The following is a 20,683-nucleotide window of genomic DNA, read 5'->3' as shown; positions in this document are numbered from 1 at the left end:
AAAACAACAAACCTGTGAAAATTTAGGCTCAATCGGTCATCGGAGTCGGGAGAAAAAAAACGGGAAAACCCACTCTTGTTTCCGCGCGTTTCGCCATGTCATGACATGTGTTTAAAATAAATCCGTAATTCTCGCTAACGAGAATTTATATTGTTTTACCGTTTTCTCAAAAAGTTAAGCATTTCATGGACTAATATTTCAAGAGAAGTCTTTCACCATTACCTTCTGTAAACCCTGTAAATTATTTGTAAATCTGTGAACTTTTTTTGTTTTTTTCTGTACCGAAAGGGTCCAATGGCTTTAAATATTAGTTGATATGGAATATCTTGTAAATGGAGAATATGTGAGTCTAGTCGTGTTTAACTTGTTTACTGTAACAGTTAATGGTTGTGGTTTCTGAAGAGGAAAATCAAATGAAAAAGAGTTTGTTTTAAACAATAAAAGCCTTTTGCTGTGTAAAAAGTACTTCAGGTGTTCTGTTGATACATAGACAAGCAATTCCCTTTAAAGCAATCTGGTTTTAGAGAAAGGAATAAAACAATTTCAATCGGAGGACGTTTCAGCATAAAACGATTCTCAGATAGTGTATTCAATATACGGATTATTTGTATAACCGCTTCACGTTTTTGCCAATATTAATAGTAAGTTCCCCGCATTCAATTCGCTCATTAGGAATACTTCATCTCCCAAATCACTCCAACCAAAACAATGCAGGACCTCAGGTGTACTGTATATTAAAGGCAGTGGACATAATTATTAGCATAAAACCTCACTTGGTAACGAATAATGGGGAGAGTTTGATAGTATAAAACATGGTGAGAAACGGCTCCCTCTGAAGTGACGTAGTTTTCGAGAAAGAAGTAACTTTCCACAAATTTGATTTCGAGACCTCCGACTTAGAACTTGAGGTCTCGAAATCAAGCATCTGAAAGCACACAACTTCGTCTGACTCTGACATAGTGTTTTTGTTTTTTTCATAATTATCTCGCAACTTCAATAACCAGTTGAGCTCAAATTTTCACAGGTTTGTTATTTTATGCATATGTTGAACCAAGTGAAAAGACTGGTCTTTGACATTTACCAATAGTGTCCACTGTCTTTAAGTGTAACCATGAAAAACGGTGATTTGTTTACGATCTGCGTTTATTGAAACTGCCCAAGGATACATTTCAGTGGTCAGAATTAACTTTTTTCTTTTTACATATAATTCCAACATATTGTTGTGATTAAATCATCCTGCCAAGCCAAACTAGAAAGTTAATTCAATAAGCTGCAAACTCGGATATCTTGAGGTCATGGCGAGCCGGTTCAATGCCCTAGTGCGGTGTCTTCCCAAAGCAACTGGTCAAAGAGTCTGCTATTACAATGTCATTAACATGTTAAAGGCACTGGAAACCTTTGGTAGTTTTCAAATACCATGTATTCTCACTTGGTGTATCCGAACATATGCATAGAATAACAAACCTGTACAAATTTTGGCTCAATTGGTCAGCGTATAGTTGCAAAAGAATAAAGAAAGAACAAAATTAAAATTGTGTACTTTCAGATGCATGAAAAAGGCCTTCAGGTCGAAAGTCTTTCAATATTAATTGAGTGAGAAATTACCTCTTTCTCAAAAACTACGTTATAACTTCAAAGGGAGCCGCTTCTCAAAATGTTTAATACTGTCAACAGCTCTCAATAGTTTTCGTCCAAGTGAGTTTTTATGCTAACAATTATTTTGAGTAATAAAACTTCTTATTATGGATGTATCTGACAAGACGCCTCGTATATACTGGTTCTATTATGACATGGTGACTGTTATCCGCTGGTGGCGTTTGCTGAGCGAAGCTCTGAGCCCATAATTCGATCCCCTGCATTTTTCGCGGTGTCGTATTCTAATCAGCTAACGTCAGGGATATGGCTAGTATTAAGTTCCCTCAAATCATGAAATCTATGTTCAGAACAAATTGAAACCAGGTCTTCGATCAGTTATTAGCCTCAGACTCGAAGGATCTGGCCTGTTGCCCCAATTACTGATGTAACTAATCATAATGTTTAGGCTAGTGCTATTCTTGAAATCAAGTCGGTAATTGTTGTGCATTCTAATGCGCCACCCGCTTCTCATATTTGCGGGGACGGTACACACATTCTCGATCCCAATAATGTACGTGACGCCTAATATTACGACCGTTGCATGATAATCCCACTGTGACTGTTACATTTTAGATGGACTGCATGGCGCTTGTAATAGGCACACTGGCAGACAAATAGACACTGACTAACGACTTGTCACTAAGTCTAGGCTAGTGCCAGCTCGACGCCATTTTGTCACCGAGTTGATACAATCGCTATGCAGCCTGGGTCGCTGTCTCTTCCATGTGTTTTATGTCTGTGATGATGAGGAGAGGCTCGAGCTGAACTATGACTTGACGACTCGTCATTTTCCTCCGAGAGATAAATTTCTCTAGAGAGGAACTAAGGCCTTTTGAGGATGGATGCTGGAATGGTGTCGGGGCAGGCAAGACGCCCAGCGACGGCACATGGTGCGAATTGGGCTGTTTCCTGGGTCTTTATGTCACAACTCAACGGCTATTTTGTGACTAATATTTATTTAAGTTCACATTCAATTGTCTCTCAATAGGATGTTATACACTCAATAGCTGCAGCGTTTCTTAGTCTCATCAACATTTTTTTTTTTTAAATGGCCAAGGTCCCCCCAAAGTTGCCTTACTTAAATTCTATGCGGGTTTATTCACTGTGAAGTGTAAATGTATATAAGAACTGGGCGGCAGTACCGATGGCTCAAACAATATGAAATCATTTTTCATTTCTTTCTGGGGTGTGAAGCAATTTGTGTTTAAGCGGCAACCTATCCCGTATGGTTATCAACTTTGAAAGGTTTTTATAATGAGCATTACCGCGCACACACAAACAGCTCCCCAAACTATATACAAGTTTATCTTCTTTAACGGTCTCTTTCGGGAGGGGAGGGGGGCCTTCCTGTTATTTTTCCATTCACTTATTCATTTCTTATTTACAGTCGCTGGTAATTCGCCGGTAAACTTCGTCATCCCGTTGGGGCCATGTGAAAACACGTAATGCTTGGTGACTGAAGCGTTATTTGGGTTATGTGTACATCCAAAAAGCAACTTGGCTCCCTTGAAAAAACAAACTGTCAAAGTTTGATGTGAAACTTAAAAATCCTGCTGATGTTTGGAATCCTCTGGAGATTGTATTTGCCCGAGGTGCTAGAAAAGGAAATTTAATTCCCGTATCCTTACAATTAATAATGAATGGGGTAACTAGCAATACATCTTTTACTGAGTTTCCAAACCCAAGTCTGCAACAGTTTATGTGAGCCTAAGAGCATCATCCAGAATAACACGGAGCCTAGGTTCCAAATGACCGAATATAGAACTGTCATCCAGAGTTCAAAGTTGTTGTTACGAAAGCTCATGCCACCAACGTCTCTCTTTTAAAGACACTGGACACTATTACTAATTGTCAAAGACCAGTCTTCTCACTTGGTGTATCTCAACATATGCGAAATCTAATTTAATTTGAGGTCTCGAAATCAAATTCGTAGAAAATTACTTCTTTCTCGAAAACTACGTCACTTCAGAGGGAGCCGTTTCTCACAATGTTTTACACTATCAACCTCTTCCCATTATTTGTTACCAAGCAAGGTTTTATGCTAATTAAAAAAAATAGCCATTATTGTTTTGTTTTTAAGAACCACGTTGTATTTCAATGTATACATCCTTCAGAGCAAACCTGTGATAACAAGTCACGAACAAAATTCTAAAAGACCCTGTGTTTTTTAACATTAACAAGGACCTTTTGCATTTTGGTGTACGACATGCCTAAAAACGATAGTTACACTTTCATGAAACTTGACAAAAAGTACGAGTAACTGCAGCCTAAATCTTAAAACTAACCCAGATTACTGGGCGTGATCAGTTTGTGGCTCAGCCATGACCCATTCGTGGATCAATCTGACTCGGAAACTGGTATATGAACAAAAAGGTGGATACTGACTCTGATCCTGCGTCAGTGTAATGATAGTTCCGGATCATACTAGGTGTGGCTCGATGGAACTAGGATCCGTGTCAAAAATGCACCGTGCATAGAGCTACGGTTCCGTGTCAATTCTGATCCGGGTCAATTCTGACCCGGCATTTTGGTTTAAAGCGAATTTAGCGAGGTGTCAGAGAACTGCGTGATCTATAATGATCGTATGCAGCCATGTTGTTTGACGAGCTGTTGGTTTTGAACACGTCAGGCATTCAACTCTTGTCTAACATTTTTGTCTAAAATTGCAAGAGCGTGCTTTCCCAAAATGCCCTGGACACGGGCAGGAAATTCCCTATCTTCTTTGGAACAAGACAATTCCAAGCCGGAGCTGTACATGCTCCAGAGTTTGAATATGGCAGTTGCCACTACCCATGAGCTTAAATGATTGCCTTTGGATTTTAAGCTACCGGTTTAAATAATTTGCAATACCCGTTTGATTGGTGACACTGTGACTGACAGAAGTATCATAAAATGTCAAAATTTAAACGAGGACACCCATCTTGTTCTTGGTGTTCTTTTATCAGTAACCCCCGGTCATTATGTGTATACTATCTCATAAGTTGTCTTAGTGTTGCCACCAACGTCCTTGTTACAGCTGAGTTTCTAAACAGGCATGTAATTTGAAACTGACTCGTTATAAATGACAAACAATATAAATGTATAAATGACAAACAATCATCCCATCATACATTTCAAGTTTAATTGATTAGTAATTTAAAACTCAATTGCCTAAAAGTTATATCGAAGGACCGTTCGTTGGTTTGTCAGGAATGATATTCTTCCTAGAACCCTCAATGTAATTATGTTGTATCCCTTGGAAAAATCTGAGATGTTGTAATAATAAGACCTGAAAAGTATAATAGAGTCTAAACCGTGTGTTGCTGTACATTTAGGTCAGCCTTTGAATACTCGACAGAATTTCCCTAATTTTTTTCCAAGGAAAACAATATTATGCCTGGTTTATTTCGAACGCATGTAATGGAGTTTGTTGATACATGCAGAGGGTTACGGGAAAACACATTATTAACTGAACACAGGTCCATAATAGGATGCTCAACTATAGCCAGCCGGATCACTTTGAAATCTCTCTGACTGGTCCTTAGGTGTTTTAACTGGCATTTGGCCAGATGTGGAGACCTGGTTAACCATTTCGTCTCCATTTGAATCTTCGTTCGTTCCTTGATTCATTCCTGTGGTCTATTTTAGTCTTGTTACCGGTGTTTTGCTCACTCTCTTAAATGCCACGGAGCCGGCTCCCTAGAACCAGACGGCGTAGCAATGGGTGTTCCTTTTTAAACCCTTTAAAAAGGGTTTTGATAATTTTTGTAGATCAAGTTGTCGGCCATGACATGAATCTCTACTCAATGTATGATGGAGATTTGTTTTAATATAATTTACCTGTAGAAGTTTCAGCTTCATTAGTCGTCAAGTTTTTGAGGAAAAAAAAGTTGAAATAGTTGAGCGATGTTTTCAGGAGAGTCGCGTAAAATCCGTTTTACATGTTGAAATAATTTGCATGAACTTGTTTTACTCACTTCTAAAACACTACAGCACCTTAGCAAGTAATATTTTAAGGGAAGCTTTTTACCACCATTATCTCGTACACAAAAATACAAAAAGTACCCAATCCCATTATTAAATGGAACTATACCTTTGGTCACACTCTTTGGTCTTACTCTTAAAAAATTAATGACTATTAAAGTCCACAGCAGCTTTCGGTAGTAAGACTTGTTGCGAAACATTTCACTTCAAAGCCTCCATGTTCAAAGTAGAGTAGGATATGTAAAACTATATCAGTTTTATGCCCCAAAGTGAATCTGGGAAGCGTTTAGCTGCCCATTGCGTATTCCCGAGGGATTATTCTTTGTGGACATAATCGCTCCGGATTTTCGGTGATATCTCAAACGCGACCACCTTTTCAAATGATATTTTCTATAGTTAGTTTAATTGAATATATCGACACGTAAGATTCAAACAACCGAACGGTTGCGAAATGCTGTAGATAATATTATGACAAACAAAACCATGATGGTAGCCGGAACTCGATGGTAATTCCTGAAAGATTAAGACCGGAAGACCGGCAGAAAACCTTCTGTCTGACCCTGTCACCTGACTGGTCGGCGTCCCTTGAGCTGGTCATTCCAGGTGAAAAATGGCTGTTATTTAACCAGAATCATCCGGATATCTAAAGCTGTGCTGTGGAACCGGGTGGTTCATAGACCTTATCGCAAATACACGCGCATTGGACATGGAATGGGGTGCATGCTGGTCTAGCTGGCGATCAAGTTAGTAAGCTGGACCACAGCCTCGTTCCCATGGGTGATCGATCTCGCCGCGCCATTTTTCCCCAGCATGTCTTGCTCGATCATATCCCCAATGTAATTTTAACAATTGTTTTTTTGCTTAGCAGAGGTCGGGAAAGTCCGAGTATTACAAACATTGGTGCGTGGGTGAAACTGAGTTAAAGTTTGTTTAACATATTGTCTTTTGCTAAGCTAAAAAGAACAAGTTGAATACCAGTCATGAGGGTGTAGGTCAGGGATATTAGACCAATGGCACTAAGACCAATCCAATGACAGTGCTTGTAACAACTTTGGAAAACCGGTGGAGGGCCCCAGTTGATACCGGACCCTCTTTAACTGTATGACCTATGAATGCCCCCACTTCATCCTGTACGCGTTACCAATGTACACTCATTGATAGGGCCGGGGTACCAAAGGGAATATAGTCTAGGACAGGTGCCCCTCCCCCATTTTCACTTGTCATGAAAGTCAATATTTCATTTGTTTATATGCCCCAATTGTGGGGAACATACCGGTTTTCGTGATTCAGCATTAACTGGGCCCAACTCGCCAAACTCACTCAACTGCTGCACTATAATGTTCAGACCAGGTTATACATTAGTTTACATTATAACGTCACAAAATGTATCCACTTTATTTTAACTCAATCATTAAAGTGATGCGCACAAGTTTACAAATTGTCGCCTTTAAAGCCATTATACACTTTCGGTAAACAGTAATGTCTAAGTCCCACACTTCGTGTATCACAACTTATATACAAAATAACAATCCTGTGGAAATTTAGGCTCAATCGGACATCGGAGTCGGGAGAAAATAACGGGAAAACCCACTCCTGTTTTCGCGCGTTTCGCCGTGTTATGACATGTGTTTATAACAAATCCGTAATTCTCGCTAACGAGAATTTATATTGTTTTACCGTTTTCCTAAAAAGTAAAGCATTTCATGGACTAATATTTCAAGAGAAGTCTTTCACCATTACCTTCTGTAAACCCTGTAAATTATTTGTATATCTGTGAACTTTTTTTCTTTTCTTTCTGTACCGAAAGGGTCTAATGGCTTTAAAGGTTATTTATTTTTGGCTTAAAGGCAAACTCATTTACCGCACCTCATCAGCTTAAGCAAAAAAAAGATTAAAGAAAAGTACATTAAAATACATAACTTATCAGGTCAAAAAATACCCATTTACTTAAGCTCAATCATTAAAGTGATGCGTACAAATTTACAAAGTTTGTTAATGTTTTGGCCAAGGTAAACCCATATCTACTTATCGCTCCTCATCAGTTAAAAACCCATATAGAATATCGTCTAAAGGAAGAAAACAAACCCACAACGATGACTTGTTTTATTACCCAAATAAATATCAATTTCCTGCTGGTATCCTTCAATCGTTTTATGTCTTGTCATTCAATTTATTTCTCCCGCAGGCCTAACACAATTTATTATTTGAAGTTCAAGCGAACAACTCGCAGCCTTGATGAAATTTCCGCACTTAACAATGACCTGTTCCCCGTTAATCCAGACACAATATTCGTTTAAGTTAGCCTGTGTGAGTCAGGGTACTATACCGGAAACACACCACTGTTGAATACACTGTAGGGGACTCTGCAGATGTCCTTTTTTCCTCAAGGAGAAGATGACGTCATTTCCCCCTCCAGACTTTTCCAGCAATATTGTCCATACCATTCCACTAAACATAGTAGTAGGCCAACTATACTTTGGTTAGTTTCAAATATCACTCAAGCAAATTGAACATACCAACGGATCATAAAAGAAATGAAATATGGGAACAAATATTATATTTTTTTAATTTTAAACATTGCGCGCGAGGCATACCGTACAACGCATGTGACAAGTGCATTTTCGGTATAATATCAGCATGATTGTTGTGTAGTTGCCAGTATTTTGTTTAAATATATATTTAAAATAAAGTTAAATATTTCAAATTCCCAGCACACCATTTTACTCTATGAGATGACATTTTGTTTGACCATCCAGGAATAAGCAATCTCTCAGTCGCAACGGTTTTGTAATCTCAATGTAATTTACTCGCAGCAACGCGATACCATCAGTTAAGGTTCACGTTGCTTCTATTTAGTTTGTCATCCAGTATTTAAAGGCACTGGACACTATTGGTAATTACTTGAAAAAATAGTAAGTATGAAAAACTTACTTGGTAACGATCAATGGAGAGCTGTTGATAGTATACAACATTGTGAGAAACGGCTCCCTCTGAAGTAAGTAACGTAGTTTATTTTGTTAGAAAGAGGTAATTTCTCACTCAAGTAATAAAAAACTTTAGCTGAAGCCTAATATGCATCTGAAAGCTCACAAAGTAGTGCAACAGGGGTGTTTTTTTCTTACAACTTCGATGACCGATTGAGTTAAAATTTTCACAGATTTGTTGTTAAAGGAACACGTTGCCTTGGATCGGTCGAGTTGGTCTTTGAAAAGCGTTTGTAACCGTTTTTTATAAAATGCATATGGGTAGAAAGATGTTGTAAAAGTAGAATACAATGATCCACACAAACATGCCTCGAAATTGCGTGGTTTTCCTTTTACCTCGTCGACTAACACGTCGGCCATTTATGGGGGTCAAAATTTTGACTCCCATAAATGGCCGACCATGTTAGTTCGCACAGTAGAAGGAAAACCACGCAATTTTGAGGCAAACTTGTGTAGATCATTGTATTCTACTTTTAAAACATCTTTCCAACCATATGCATTTAAAAAAAAACGGTTACAAACGCTTTTGTTTTGACCAACTCGTCCGATCCAAGGCAACGTGTTCCTTTAAATGCATAGTTGGGATACACAAAGTGAGAATACTGATCTTTGACAATTTTACCAAAAGTGTGCAGTGCCTTTAAGGTTCCCTGAGAGCTTACACAGCCATTAATTAAAAATCTGACAGGACTGTGGAACAGTCAGACTACTACTATAGACCAACAGATTCTAATCAGTGAGTAACTCGGAGCATTTCTGCATACTTTGGTTGCTGTAATCAAGCTCTGCAATCGTGGTGTTGTCAATGTTTAACCCTATCACCAAAGTGGGCCAATATTTGCATTTCTGTGGTAGGGATTGGAGAGATTAGGAGCAAGTTCGAGTGCGAACATTCTAGGCGACTACTGACCAGCAACGTACATGCGCAGTGACACACTCACTTGAACGACTCATTTGGAAGTCTAGTCAACCATTATGTACCACGGTACTCAATACTCATGCATTGTGCGATACAGTAGTTCTTTAACTTAATAAATGAATTTTCTATGAAACACAGCCAAATACTCACGTAGTTTTCGTTCAAGTTTCGACTAGTTTCACTAGTCATCCTCAGAACGAGGCACCACCAGTCGGTTGGTGGCGCTGTTTCCTGCTACGGCCACTGGGTGGTGGTTTGGCCGAGTGTGTCCTCCCCCGGGGCGGAACTTGGAATATGAGGGGGTCCCATATGTGTGAAAGTTCGTACTTTTACCAGCCTGATGAACTTCTTTCATGATAGTAGTTCTTCAGTAATTCACGTGGAGATGTAATAGTATGATAAACGGATAATATTTTATTCCTTCCAATTCCTTTGCATGAAACTGAAGCTGTTTATCAAACTAGCGACTCTGACTGCGGCTATAGATCACTGCAAGGGCTTGTTGACAACAGCTGCAGTCAGAGTCGCTAATTTTAGACACAGCCAAAACCGCTTCGTAGGCAACCTAAGTACCGGTATCCCATTATTAGTTCCAATGAAATTCATGTGTATTATTTTTCCCTTTACTCGCATGCAGCTTCATAGGACAGAAGTAAGTACCAAATTGTGGCTAAGTATTTTTTTGTTATCGGTGTTGAAGTAGTAGTAAGTGTTGGTGTTTTTTCAGTGAAGTTGTGAAATAAAGTCTTAAATGTCTTAAAATGGTTGATTAGGTCTTAGAAGCATTCACGAATCAGTTGCACCATTTGCCAATAGCTGTTTATTGAGAGACCCGTGTTATTCGGTCACGTGGCTGCTTGACGCCATGTTTCGGTCTAAATGCAGCACAACCCAACATGCAGACTAGTCTGGCACCATGCATTCGCTCATGGCGTGTTTTATTTAGTTTTGACACAGCATGGCTTCGATAATCACAAGTTGTCGCCACTCTCTCAATACACGGGTCTGTTAATGTTGAGTTACAAACAGACTTGTGGTTCCCGATATAATAACAAAAAAGATCAGTGCACACATTTTGGCAAGAATGATTTGATCAGCCTGACTTATACCATTTTAAGACTTTTGAGAGTTACAGGCTGCACCTGTATTATTTTTGCACGTATTATTATGATATTGGATCATTGGTTTTAGGGTAAATTTGTACAAACTATTACCAATGCGACGAACCTACGTACCACTGTGACGTCATACTTCGCACTAGGAGCTCCTCCAGAGGGCGCCATATTCAACGCTCAACCGTTTACCGGTAAATTTTTTTTGCCGGTGATTTTGTCTGTGTTGTAACCAGAGCAAGGACCACGATGAGAAATTAGTTTGATTCTGAAACAAGACAACCTCCCATGTCTTTGTTATTATTCGTTTTTCATCATAAAACCTGAACTTACTAACCTGATTCGTCTTGATCAGGTCACGATTACTTTGAATCAAACAGCTTTTTTTGTATAATCTAAATTTAGTGTTATATTTCTAAAACAGTGTGGCTCCCACACTTGTATTAAATTCGATCAATTCTGGCTTGGTATTTGTAAATGAGCCAAAGGGTCAAATATAGTTCTGGCGCACTTTCTCTCTCGCTATCTGGACTACAGTAGTTTGTCTAACTTCATTTCCCTCAAATTATCGACTGCTCTCGCAGCTGCATTTCTACTAGTGTAGCTTGAGTAATGCATGCCTCAACTTGTTTGTCTGTTTATAGTAAAACCTATGGGATCTTTCTAGTCATTAAAGGTTCTGGACACTATTGGTAATTACTTAAAATAAAAACTTACTTGGTAACGAGCAATGAAGAGCTGTTGATAATAATACTAATTTCTCACTAAAATAATAAAATACTTCAGCTGAAGCCTTTTATTATGCATCTGAAAGCACACAAAGTAATGCAACAATGCTGTTTTATCTTGCACGATTCTCTTGCAAATTCGATGACCATTTGAGCCCAAATGTTTACAGGTTTGATATTTTATGCATATGTTGGGATAAACCAAGTGTGGATACTGGTCTTTGACAATTACCAAGCGTGTCCAGTGCCTTTAAAAAACACAGTAATTGTTTACTGTGTAACCATGGGTTACAGTGATTTAAATGTGTCACGATATACTTGTACTGGAAATCGCACTTACGTGTTGATGATGTAATCCTCGGTTAGTTTTCCCAAGGTCAATTTCATCTTGCTGACAACTATTTTTCTCTCGAAAACGGGATTGACATTACCCTCTAGCCATTTTACATGTTTTGTTAAAGGCACTGGACACTTTTGGTAATTATTCAAAATATTTTGTTAGCCTAGCAACTTCTTGGTAACGAGCAAGGGAGAGCTGTTGTAAGTATCACACATTGTGAGAAACCACTCCCTGTGAAGTAACGTAGTTTTTGAGAAAGAAGTAATTTCTCACTCGAATAATAAACTTCAAGCCTGATTCCTTTGCATCTGAAAGCACACAAAGTGCAACAAGGGTGTTACTTCTTTCATTATTCAGTCTTGCAACTCTTATAACCAATTGAGTCAAAATTTTCACACATTGTTATTTTATGCATGTTGGGATACATTCACTGAGAATACTGGTCTTTGACAACACCAAAGTAGCCCAGTTTGCAACACTGGTATGTGATTCTACTGAGGGCTGCAACCTGGGTATGGGGTTAATTGAGCTGTTCTGACTGAAGGAAATTGTCAAATACCAGTATTCTTACTTGGTGTATCCCAACGTGGATAGAATAAGAAATCTTGGAACGTTTTTGCTCAATTATTGGTCATCGAAGTTGCACTGAACGGTGGACGGTGTATTTTCTTGGTTGCACAAAAACTAAAGAACTTTGTTCAAGAACTATTTATAAGAAGAACCTCGTTATAACAGTGCTCTTAATAGTGAAGTGACTGTACTCAGTGTTAAGTCTGTCTGGTGCCAAATTGACTATAGTGCGTCTGAGTGTGTTTCCAATGTTGTGGTAATCACACCGTCCTTTCATCTTCTGTTTTGTCGTATCTTTCGTCAGGTTGACGTGATCCGGAGAAAATTGAAGCAGTCACACGACGCAGACGCCTCCAAGAAACTCAAAGCCAAGGTCAGTATGTTTAAGATTAAGGAGGATGATAGGAGTCTGTTACAAAGCCTTCAATATCTAGGCCATCAAATGACCTCATGTTTTTTAAAGGCGCTGCCGTCGATTTCACCAAATCTTAATCTTAAGACTGATGATGAGTTAAGATCCTTAACCATGAACGTTAGGATGCAATGCCATCCTTAGTGAGGACGAGTACGAGATCGTCCTTAACTCAAAATAGGATTAATCCTGCTGGTGGACACTATTAGTTATTACTGAAAATAACCGTTAGCATAACAACTTACTTGGTAACGAGCAATGGAGAGTTGTTGATAGTATAAAACATTGTGAGGAACGTAGTTTTTGAGAAAGAGGTAGTTTCTACTAAATTGATAAAAGACTTCAGGCATAGCCGTAGGACACAAATGTGTGCAAAAAGGTTTTTTTCTTTCACTATTTTCAGACTGTACAGATTTGTTATTATGTAGGGAGACCCCAAGTGAGAGCGGGTCTTTGACAATAACCAAAAGTGTCCAGTGCCTTTTAAGGCAGTGGACACTATTGTAGTTGTCAAAGACTAGCCTTCACAGTTGGTGTATCTCAAAATATGCATAACATAACAAACCTGTGAAAATTTGAACTCAATCGGTCATCGAATTTGCGAGATAATAATGAAAGAAAAAAACACCCTTGCCACACGAAGTTGTGTGCGTTTAGATGGTTGATTTCGAGACCTCAAGTTCTAAACCTGAGGTCTCGAAATCAAATTCGTGGAAAATTACTTCTTTCTCGAAAACTACGTCACTTCAGAGGGAGCCGTTTCTCACAATGTTTTATACTACCAACCTCTCCCCATTACTCGTCACCAAGTAAGATTTTATGCTAATAATTATTTTGAGTTTACAAATAGTGTCCACTGCCTTTAAGGAGAAGGCGGATGATCGGACTCCATATCCTGCTGCAAAGCCTTCAATATCTAGGCCATCAAATTACCTAATGGTGTTTGATTTAATAAAGTGTTGACGGAGATGTACTCAAATCGGCCTCAATGCTTCAAAACAACTACATGTAGTTTTTAAGTGATGTGTTTGTTTCTAAAAAATCTCCGGGTATGAATTGAACGGATTCGGGTCCCGAGGGGCCTGAACTATTTCTGGGTCAGTACAACGCGGAATCTGAGTCAAAATGACTTAGACATGGGTCAAAATGACAAAAAATCCGAGTAAAAAACAACAACAACAACACGACAACAACAACAACAACACAAACAGAAGAAAAACAAACAAACAAACTAACAAACACAAAACAAACTTTTCGAGTCAGCCCGAGCTGGAAATGGTTAAGGGACTCGGAAGCTTTCATAATTCATAATTCATAATTAAACTTGCTCCCATAGATCCAAGTCCTCCGAGCATCATCCACGTCTTCCGATTCGGACTCTGAGGTTGAATATGACGTGTCGTCACTACTGAACGACTTGGAGGAGTCTACGGAAAGAGAGCGAGATCTACAGAATCAGATGCAACTGCTTGAGGAGGAGGCTAACGCCATCCGTAAGAGTCTATCCAGGGTGGAGCAGGAAAAAGAGGCGCTAGACTTTGAGCTTGAGAGGTAAATTAGGGGTCATAATGAACTGTCATTGTTCAAATATTTCCAAATTTTTTTCTTCGAAATTATTGGTGGATGGTTCAAAAGAAAATCGGAAATTCAGTTTTTTTTTAAATATAAACGAAAAAGGAGAAGACAAAATACCCAGCTAGCTGGCAAAATCGTACATAGAGGCAGTAAGTAGGCCTATTTCTAAATAGATTAAAAAAAAAAATTGAAGTTGATCTCGTGATGAGAGAGTGCCGAAAGAGATTAGCTCATGATTATTATTTTAGCGATTCAGTCGATGTTCTGCCTTTCCAGAGGACTACCAATGGTCAGATAGAATGGTTTGAGGCAGGGTACACTATAGGTTATTACTCCACAAATTAATTACCATAACAACTTACTTGGTAAGAATCACCGAATAACTGTTCAGTATATTAAAACATTGTGAGAAAAGTCTTCAAGTATGGTATAGTTTTACAGAAAGAAATAATTTTCACCCCCAGAATTTGAATCTATCTGGGAAAGGCTTTAGGCATGAAACATTTCTAAGGGATTTGAAAGCACACAATTCTATGTAACAAGGGTGGTTTTGTCATGTTTGCAACTTCGATGACCAATTTAGCCCAAATTTTCACAGGTTTGATATTTTCTGCATAATTGGAATACACCAAGATACGATACTGGTCTTTGACAAAGGTATACCATGTCTTTAAAGGCACTAAACACCTTTTGTCACTTTCAAAGACCAGTTTTCTCACTTTGTGTATCCCACGGATTTATCAATTGTTTGTAAACGTTGACATTAAAGGGTCTGGGTACTTTTTGTAGGACAAAATATACATTGTCCACAGATTTACAATAAACTATAAACAGTTTGAAGATAATGAAGGTAGAAAGCTTCCCTAAAAATATTACTTGCTGAGGTGCTGTAGTTTTTGAGAAATGAGTAAAGAAATATGATGAAAATAGTTTTCGCATGTAAAAACGTATTTTTATTGTTTTACTCATTATTAATATCTCAAAACTACAGCATCTCAGCAACTAATTATTTGAAAGTATCTTTTCTACTATCATTATCTACAAACGGTGTAACTTTAATGTAAATCTGTGGACACTGTGTTTGGTATTACAAAAAGGACCCAAATCCTTTAAACTTTTTAAATTCAGATTTAAGATGAGATTTGGAACCTTAGAGGAAGGGATGAAGTCTGAGAGTGTCCGAGGTGCTTCGACCGAGAAAGAGGCTGAACTTAGACTACAACTCATGCTGGTAGAACAGGAGGCAACGGTCATGCGCAGAAAGATGCGCGAGCTTGAGATGAAGAACGAGGAGATGACTGGCGTCCTCGATCGGCCGACAGCGGCCAGCTCCTCAACTGGTACAGAAAAAGGTAAAGACGAGTTATTGTGTAAAGGATATCTCATAAAGGCAGTGGACACTAATTACTTAAAATAATTGTATAAAAACTTACTTTGTAATGAGCAATGGAGAACTGTTGATGTTATAACACATTGTGAGAAATGGCTCCCTCTGAAGTAACGTAGTTTTCAAGAAAGAAGTAATTTTCCCCCAAAATATTTTAATTTGATTTCGAGACCTCAGAATTAGATTTTGAAGTCCCGAAATCAAGTATCTGATAAGGATGTTTTTTCTTTCATGATCATCTCGCAATCTCTATGACCAATTGAACTCAAATTTTCACAGATTGTTATTTTGTGCGTATTAAGTTGAGTTACACCAAGTGAGAAGACTGGTCTTTGACAATTACCAATAGTCTTCAGTGTCATTAGGAACTTTGTAAAAAACAAAAATTTGCAACTTTTCTATGAGCTTACTTGTTTTTTAATCAGCTGTCATGATGCTTCTTGGTTATAGGGATTTCCTTCGTTTCCTATGCCATGTTATTAGTCATTCGGACATTGAAACAAATTACGATAATTACAGATACACTGTAGATACACGGTTATCCAATTGATGAAAACATGACTTCCGTTTCCAGTAGTCGTTACAAAATAATGCTATAATTATTTGAGTCTTTTTTTAAGAGCATGTATCCACCAATGAGGTGACTAGTTGCTCTGACGAAGTAGCAACGCTTTTAAAGGCAGTGGACACTATTGGTAATATTGTCAAAGACTAGCCTTCACAGTTAGTGTATCTCAACATATGCATAAAATAACAAACCTGTGAAAATTTGAGCTCAATCGGTCATCGAACTTGCGAGATAATACTGAAAGAAAAACACCATTGTCACACGAAGTTGTGTGCGTTTAGATGGTTGATTTCGAGACCTCAAGTTCTAAATCTGAGGTCCCAAAATCAAATTATTTTGTGGAAAACTACTTCTTTCTCGAAAACTATATGTCACTTCAGAGGGAGCCGTTTCTCACAATGTTTTTTACTATCAACCTCTACCCATTACTCGTCATCATGAAAGGCTTTATGGTAATAATTATTTTGAGTAATTACCAAAAGTGTCCACTGCCTTTAAACTGCTTACTATGTATAGCAAAATCAGATTTTTGCAAAACAGTCCATACATTTTGCATAGCAAATTTGAACATGTTTAATTTATGTTGCAGTTATGTAAACTTCGCGTTCAGGTTTCGAGGCAAAATTTCAAAAATGCTGATGATAGTCCTGTTTCAATTGAAATTCTTTAATTTCTAATTATATACTCAGAGAAGATGAGCAACATAATTATTGTGTGGAGGACTTGCCTTAACGCTAATGTGTGTTCGATTTTATAGCTGAACATTAGAACTATAAAAATGTCATTTTGCATCCTTTCTGAGCTATTTTTGGAAAAACTCCTTAAAGGGTTTCAGCCATAAAAATGACCGAGTTTGTTCAACTATTATTTTACACTTCATAAAAGTGTTGACTTTTCCTCGCTGTAACCTTCCCGATAAAGAAAGTCAAGGCATGCCATCCCTGTTTCCTATGATTCATAAAATAACACAGCCGGATAACTAGTTTCTTCCTCTTCATTGGAGAAGAAACTTCAGGATTAGGGCTTTGGATATCTCATCCATTGACCGATTAGGGAGATAAGTAGTCAAGCTCCACTTATACGGTGTATCTGACAGGCTCACTTCTAAGTTTGTCTGCGCTAATTTTGCTCCATGGGGTGCTGAATTATGGCGAGTCACACTGTATTCTGGAGATCAATTTAGATCTTAAAGGCACTGGAAACTATCGGTAATTACTCAAAATAAGTTTTAGCAGAAAAACTTACTTGGTAACGAGGATTGGAGGGCTGTTGTTGGTAGTGGGAAAAATTGTGAAAAACGGCTCCCTCTGAAGTAACGCAGTTTTGAAAAAGATTAAACTTCTCACTCAAATAATTAATTACTTCAGGCTAAAGCCTTTTATTAGCCATCAGAAAACACACACATTTTCTGCAACAAGGGTGTTTTTCTTACACTATTCTCTAGACCATAATGAGTGAACAATTTCACAGATTTGTTATTTTATGCATATGTTGGGATACACGAAATGAGAATACTGGTTTTTGAAAATTACCCATACGTGTTCAATGCCTTTAAAAGCTGTCATGGCCTCTTGTGGAGATTTTCCTTTGAGACGTCTGATTCTAAAGGTCTTGATAATATGTGACTTCTAATTACATTTACTTTTGCATCCTTTCCTGTAGGAACATCATCATCCAAGAGCAAAGATGTCGACACCGAACCAGACGCTTCCCGTCCAACCGAAGAGAACATCTCAGCTGAGGTTAGCGCCCTCAAGCGACAGCTTGAAGGTGTGCTCCGTGAGAACGAGGCTCTCCGTGTCAAACTGGAGACCTTCGAGGAGCTGAACACCTTATACCCAACCTCTGATACCAAAGAATCACCCGAGGGGCAGGACGACGCTCGCCCCCGGCATATGCAAACCGATACAGTCGTAGCTTCCCTCAAGCTTCGCCTGGTGGAAGCAGAGTTCGAGAATCGTAGTCTCCAGCTCGAGACAGAGAGTCTGCGCAAGCTCAGTGAGATTGCAGGAGCGAAGGATCACGGGAAGGGCAAGGTCAAAGGTACGGAGCATAAGCTGAGGTCTCAGATTGCTCTCTTAAAGACGGAGGCAGATTCTATGAGAAGGAAGATGATCAGTCTTGAAGATCTGAATGATCGACTAGAGGAAGCAACAGAGAAGACGTTAGCCGAGAAGGTAGCAATCGAGAAGGTGCTCGTCGAGAAGGAGAGAAAGTCAGAACCAGTTTCCAGACAGGAGTCTACGTCATCAACGACGTCAGAGGTTGACAATGAGAGGCTTCACGTCCTACAGAGTCAGATTACCACCCTACAGGATGAACTAGGTTTGTAGCTTCTCACCTGAAAATTATTCTGTTTTTGCAAAGTTTAGAGAATTGTGTGGTTGTATTCTTTAAAACAATAGGGTCAAAACATCAGGCCATTAACTGTTTTTTAAAAATAATATACATCTATTCTCTCACTAATGTTGAAACATTAGATGAGCTCCCTCCAGTTGAACCTTATTACATCTTTGTTAAAAGATATGATAATAATTAGCTTTTACCAGAATAGTTTGAGTAAACTATTAGTTGTGGTGATTGAATTTGGGATAACACCTTGAAAATTACATTCTGCATGATCTTTCAATATTAACTTTACCATAATTATTCTTTACGAAGTGGAGTGATCTGCAGTAAGGAGTCAGTAGACAGGTTTGATTATTTGCATTATGATTTGCATACATTTGCATTATGATTTGCATACATTTGCATACATCTCTGAATTATTATTCGGTGTATTGCCCTCTTCCGCAACTTCCCATTTGAAAAAAATACTGAAGAAAGTAATTATGACAGTTAACGTTTAAACGAAATTAATAGTAAAAACGCAAACTTCGATTGTTTGATTGAAGCAGCAGATTTGCCAAACCTTCAAAGTTTGGTAATTTGTATATTCAAAGCGAGTAAGAATGTCAGTATATACATCAATATCACTGTAACATAGTACAAGTCACATCCCTGACCTGTAAACATACGATTAAAGTAGCTCAGAAACTTCTTTATTTTCCAAATGAATTTTATCAGTAACTCGCAAATAATTGTCATTGCTCATCTTCCGTCACCTTCGTCCATGTATCTCCGACGCTCACAATCAGTGCATAATCAATGACAGAGCTTTCTTCCTTAAGTGGCTGTGGAATTGACAACATTGTGAAAATACCAACAGATGGTTTGACCCGGAAGAAAAGGTCAACATAGGGTACCGGTAACAAAAGGCTAATTTCAAAAGGCTAATTTCAAAAGGCTAATTTCAAAAGGCTAATTTCAAAAGGCTAATTTCAAAAGGCTAATTTCAAAAGGCTAATTTCAAATTGAGATATGGTGCTGAAAAGGCTTCGTTTGAATAAACATTCAAACGAAGATCACGTGGTTAATTATTTAAACATTTCTCCCTCAACATTTTGTTGCGCGCTAATCCGGAGGTCCAAATCTCACTCCGGTAAATTATTCTTTGTTCAGCCAAAATTAATTGAAATTTGCGCAGTTGGATTCCCTGGTGGTTTTATAATTGAAAATTCAGATTGATAATACAGATCATTTAGAGTGAATTGAAAATTGAAGTGTCGTGTATTAAAGCTGGTCGCAAGTTTCGATGTTTTTGGCTTTAATAAGTAAACCACCAACGGATGTTTGATTGAACGAAATGAGCCAATTCTTGCTCATATTTATGTTATTTTGTTAAAGTTCTTTCTTAAGAAGAATGGGCTTTGATTTTTTTTTGCACGCCCTGCCTGTTATGTAAAGTTGACGGATCGTAGATCTAATTGTAAAAGTATTTGAAGTGCCTTTTTAAAGATTATTCGCCAATTGTAACGCAAAAACACGTTTAAGGTTTGATCTATTATTATATGCATAGCGTGTTTTGAGAAAAATATTTTTTATTTTACAGTTTTATTAAAACTTGTTAATTTAAAAAAATAAATTAACAGTTAAAGTGTTCATTTATAGCATTCCTTGTACAAGTCGATTTGTCTTTGTATTGTATGGACTTTAGTTTTACTAGTTATTGGAGCTTAATGCCCAACATACACAACCATCCGTTTTGAATCCCCCGAACTGTGATGCAGTGAAACACCGTACCTATAACTGCAAACGTTTTGGTGTAAAAGAATGTACTTTCTATGGTCAACAAAATCAATTAGCAGTGCCAGCTTTTTCGGAGAATGTTTGAAGTTTCCACACTGCTGATCTTGTGACAGAAACAGTTTCTGAAGACTGTAAATTTAATGCAGAAGGGTATACTTTCCATGGACACAAAGTTAACTATGACAGCTTTATGGAGAGTTGTTTGTAGTTTTACACTCTAAAAGTTACAAGGTCAGGAGTGACCCAGTTTTCGGATCCCATGGAACCTGACCCATGGCTGGGTCAGGCCGACCTGGAAACTGGTCTTACAAATTGGAATCTTCGTCAGTTTGACCTCATTTCCTGGGTCATTCACACACAGA

The 20,683-nt window shown here is 38.2% G+C and overlaps 1 protein-coding gene across 8 annotated transcripts in view; it reads left to right on the top strand.

The window, feature by feature from the left end:
- Positions 1 to 20,683, top strand: part of LOC139950172 (uncharacterized) — a 165,235-nt gene that overhangs the window by 42,334 nt on the left and 102,218 nt on the right. For 7 of the 8 annotated variants that reach the window (XM_071948805.1, XM_071948804.1, XM_071948806.1 and 4 more), the window contains exons 2-6: positions 10,139 to 10,153; positions 12,556 to 12,624; positions 14,000 to 14,214; positions 15,367 to 15,590; positions 17,856 to 18,518. In XM_071948805.1, coding sequence (XP_071804906.1) covers positions 10,139 to 10,153; positions 12,556 to 12,624; positions 14,000 to 14,214; positions 15,367 to 15,590; positions 17,856 to 18,518 — 1,186 coding nt within the window. The remainder of the gene's footprint in view (positions 1 to 10,138; positions 10,154 to 12,555; positions 12,625 to 13,999; positions 14,215 to 15,366; positions 15,591 to 17,855; positions 18,519 to 20,683) is intronic. The other variant, XM_071948802.1, reaches the window with a different exon arrangement.

This window comes from Asterias amurensis, chromosome 17, assembly GCF_032118995.1.
Source record: "Asterias amurensis chromosome 17, ASM3211899v1".
Lineage (NCBI taxonomy): Eukaryota > Metazoa > Echinodermata > Asteroidea > Forcipulatida > Asteriidae > Asterias > Asterias amurensis.
Note: the sequence above shows the minus strand (reverse complement) of the source record. Positions and strands in the feature narration are given on the sequence as shown.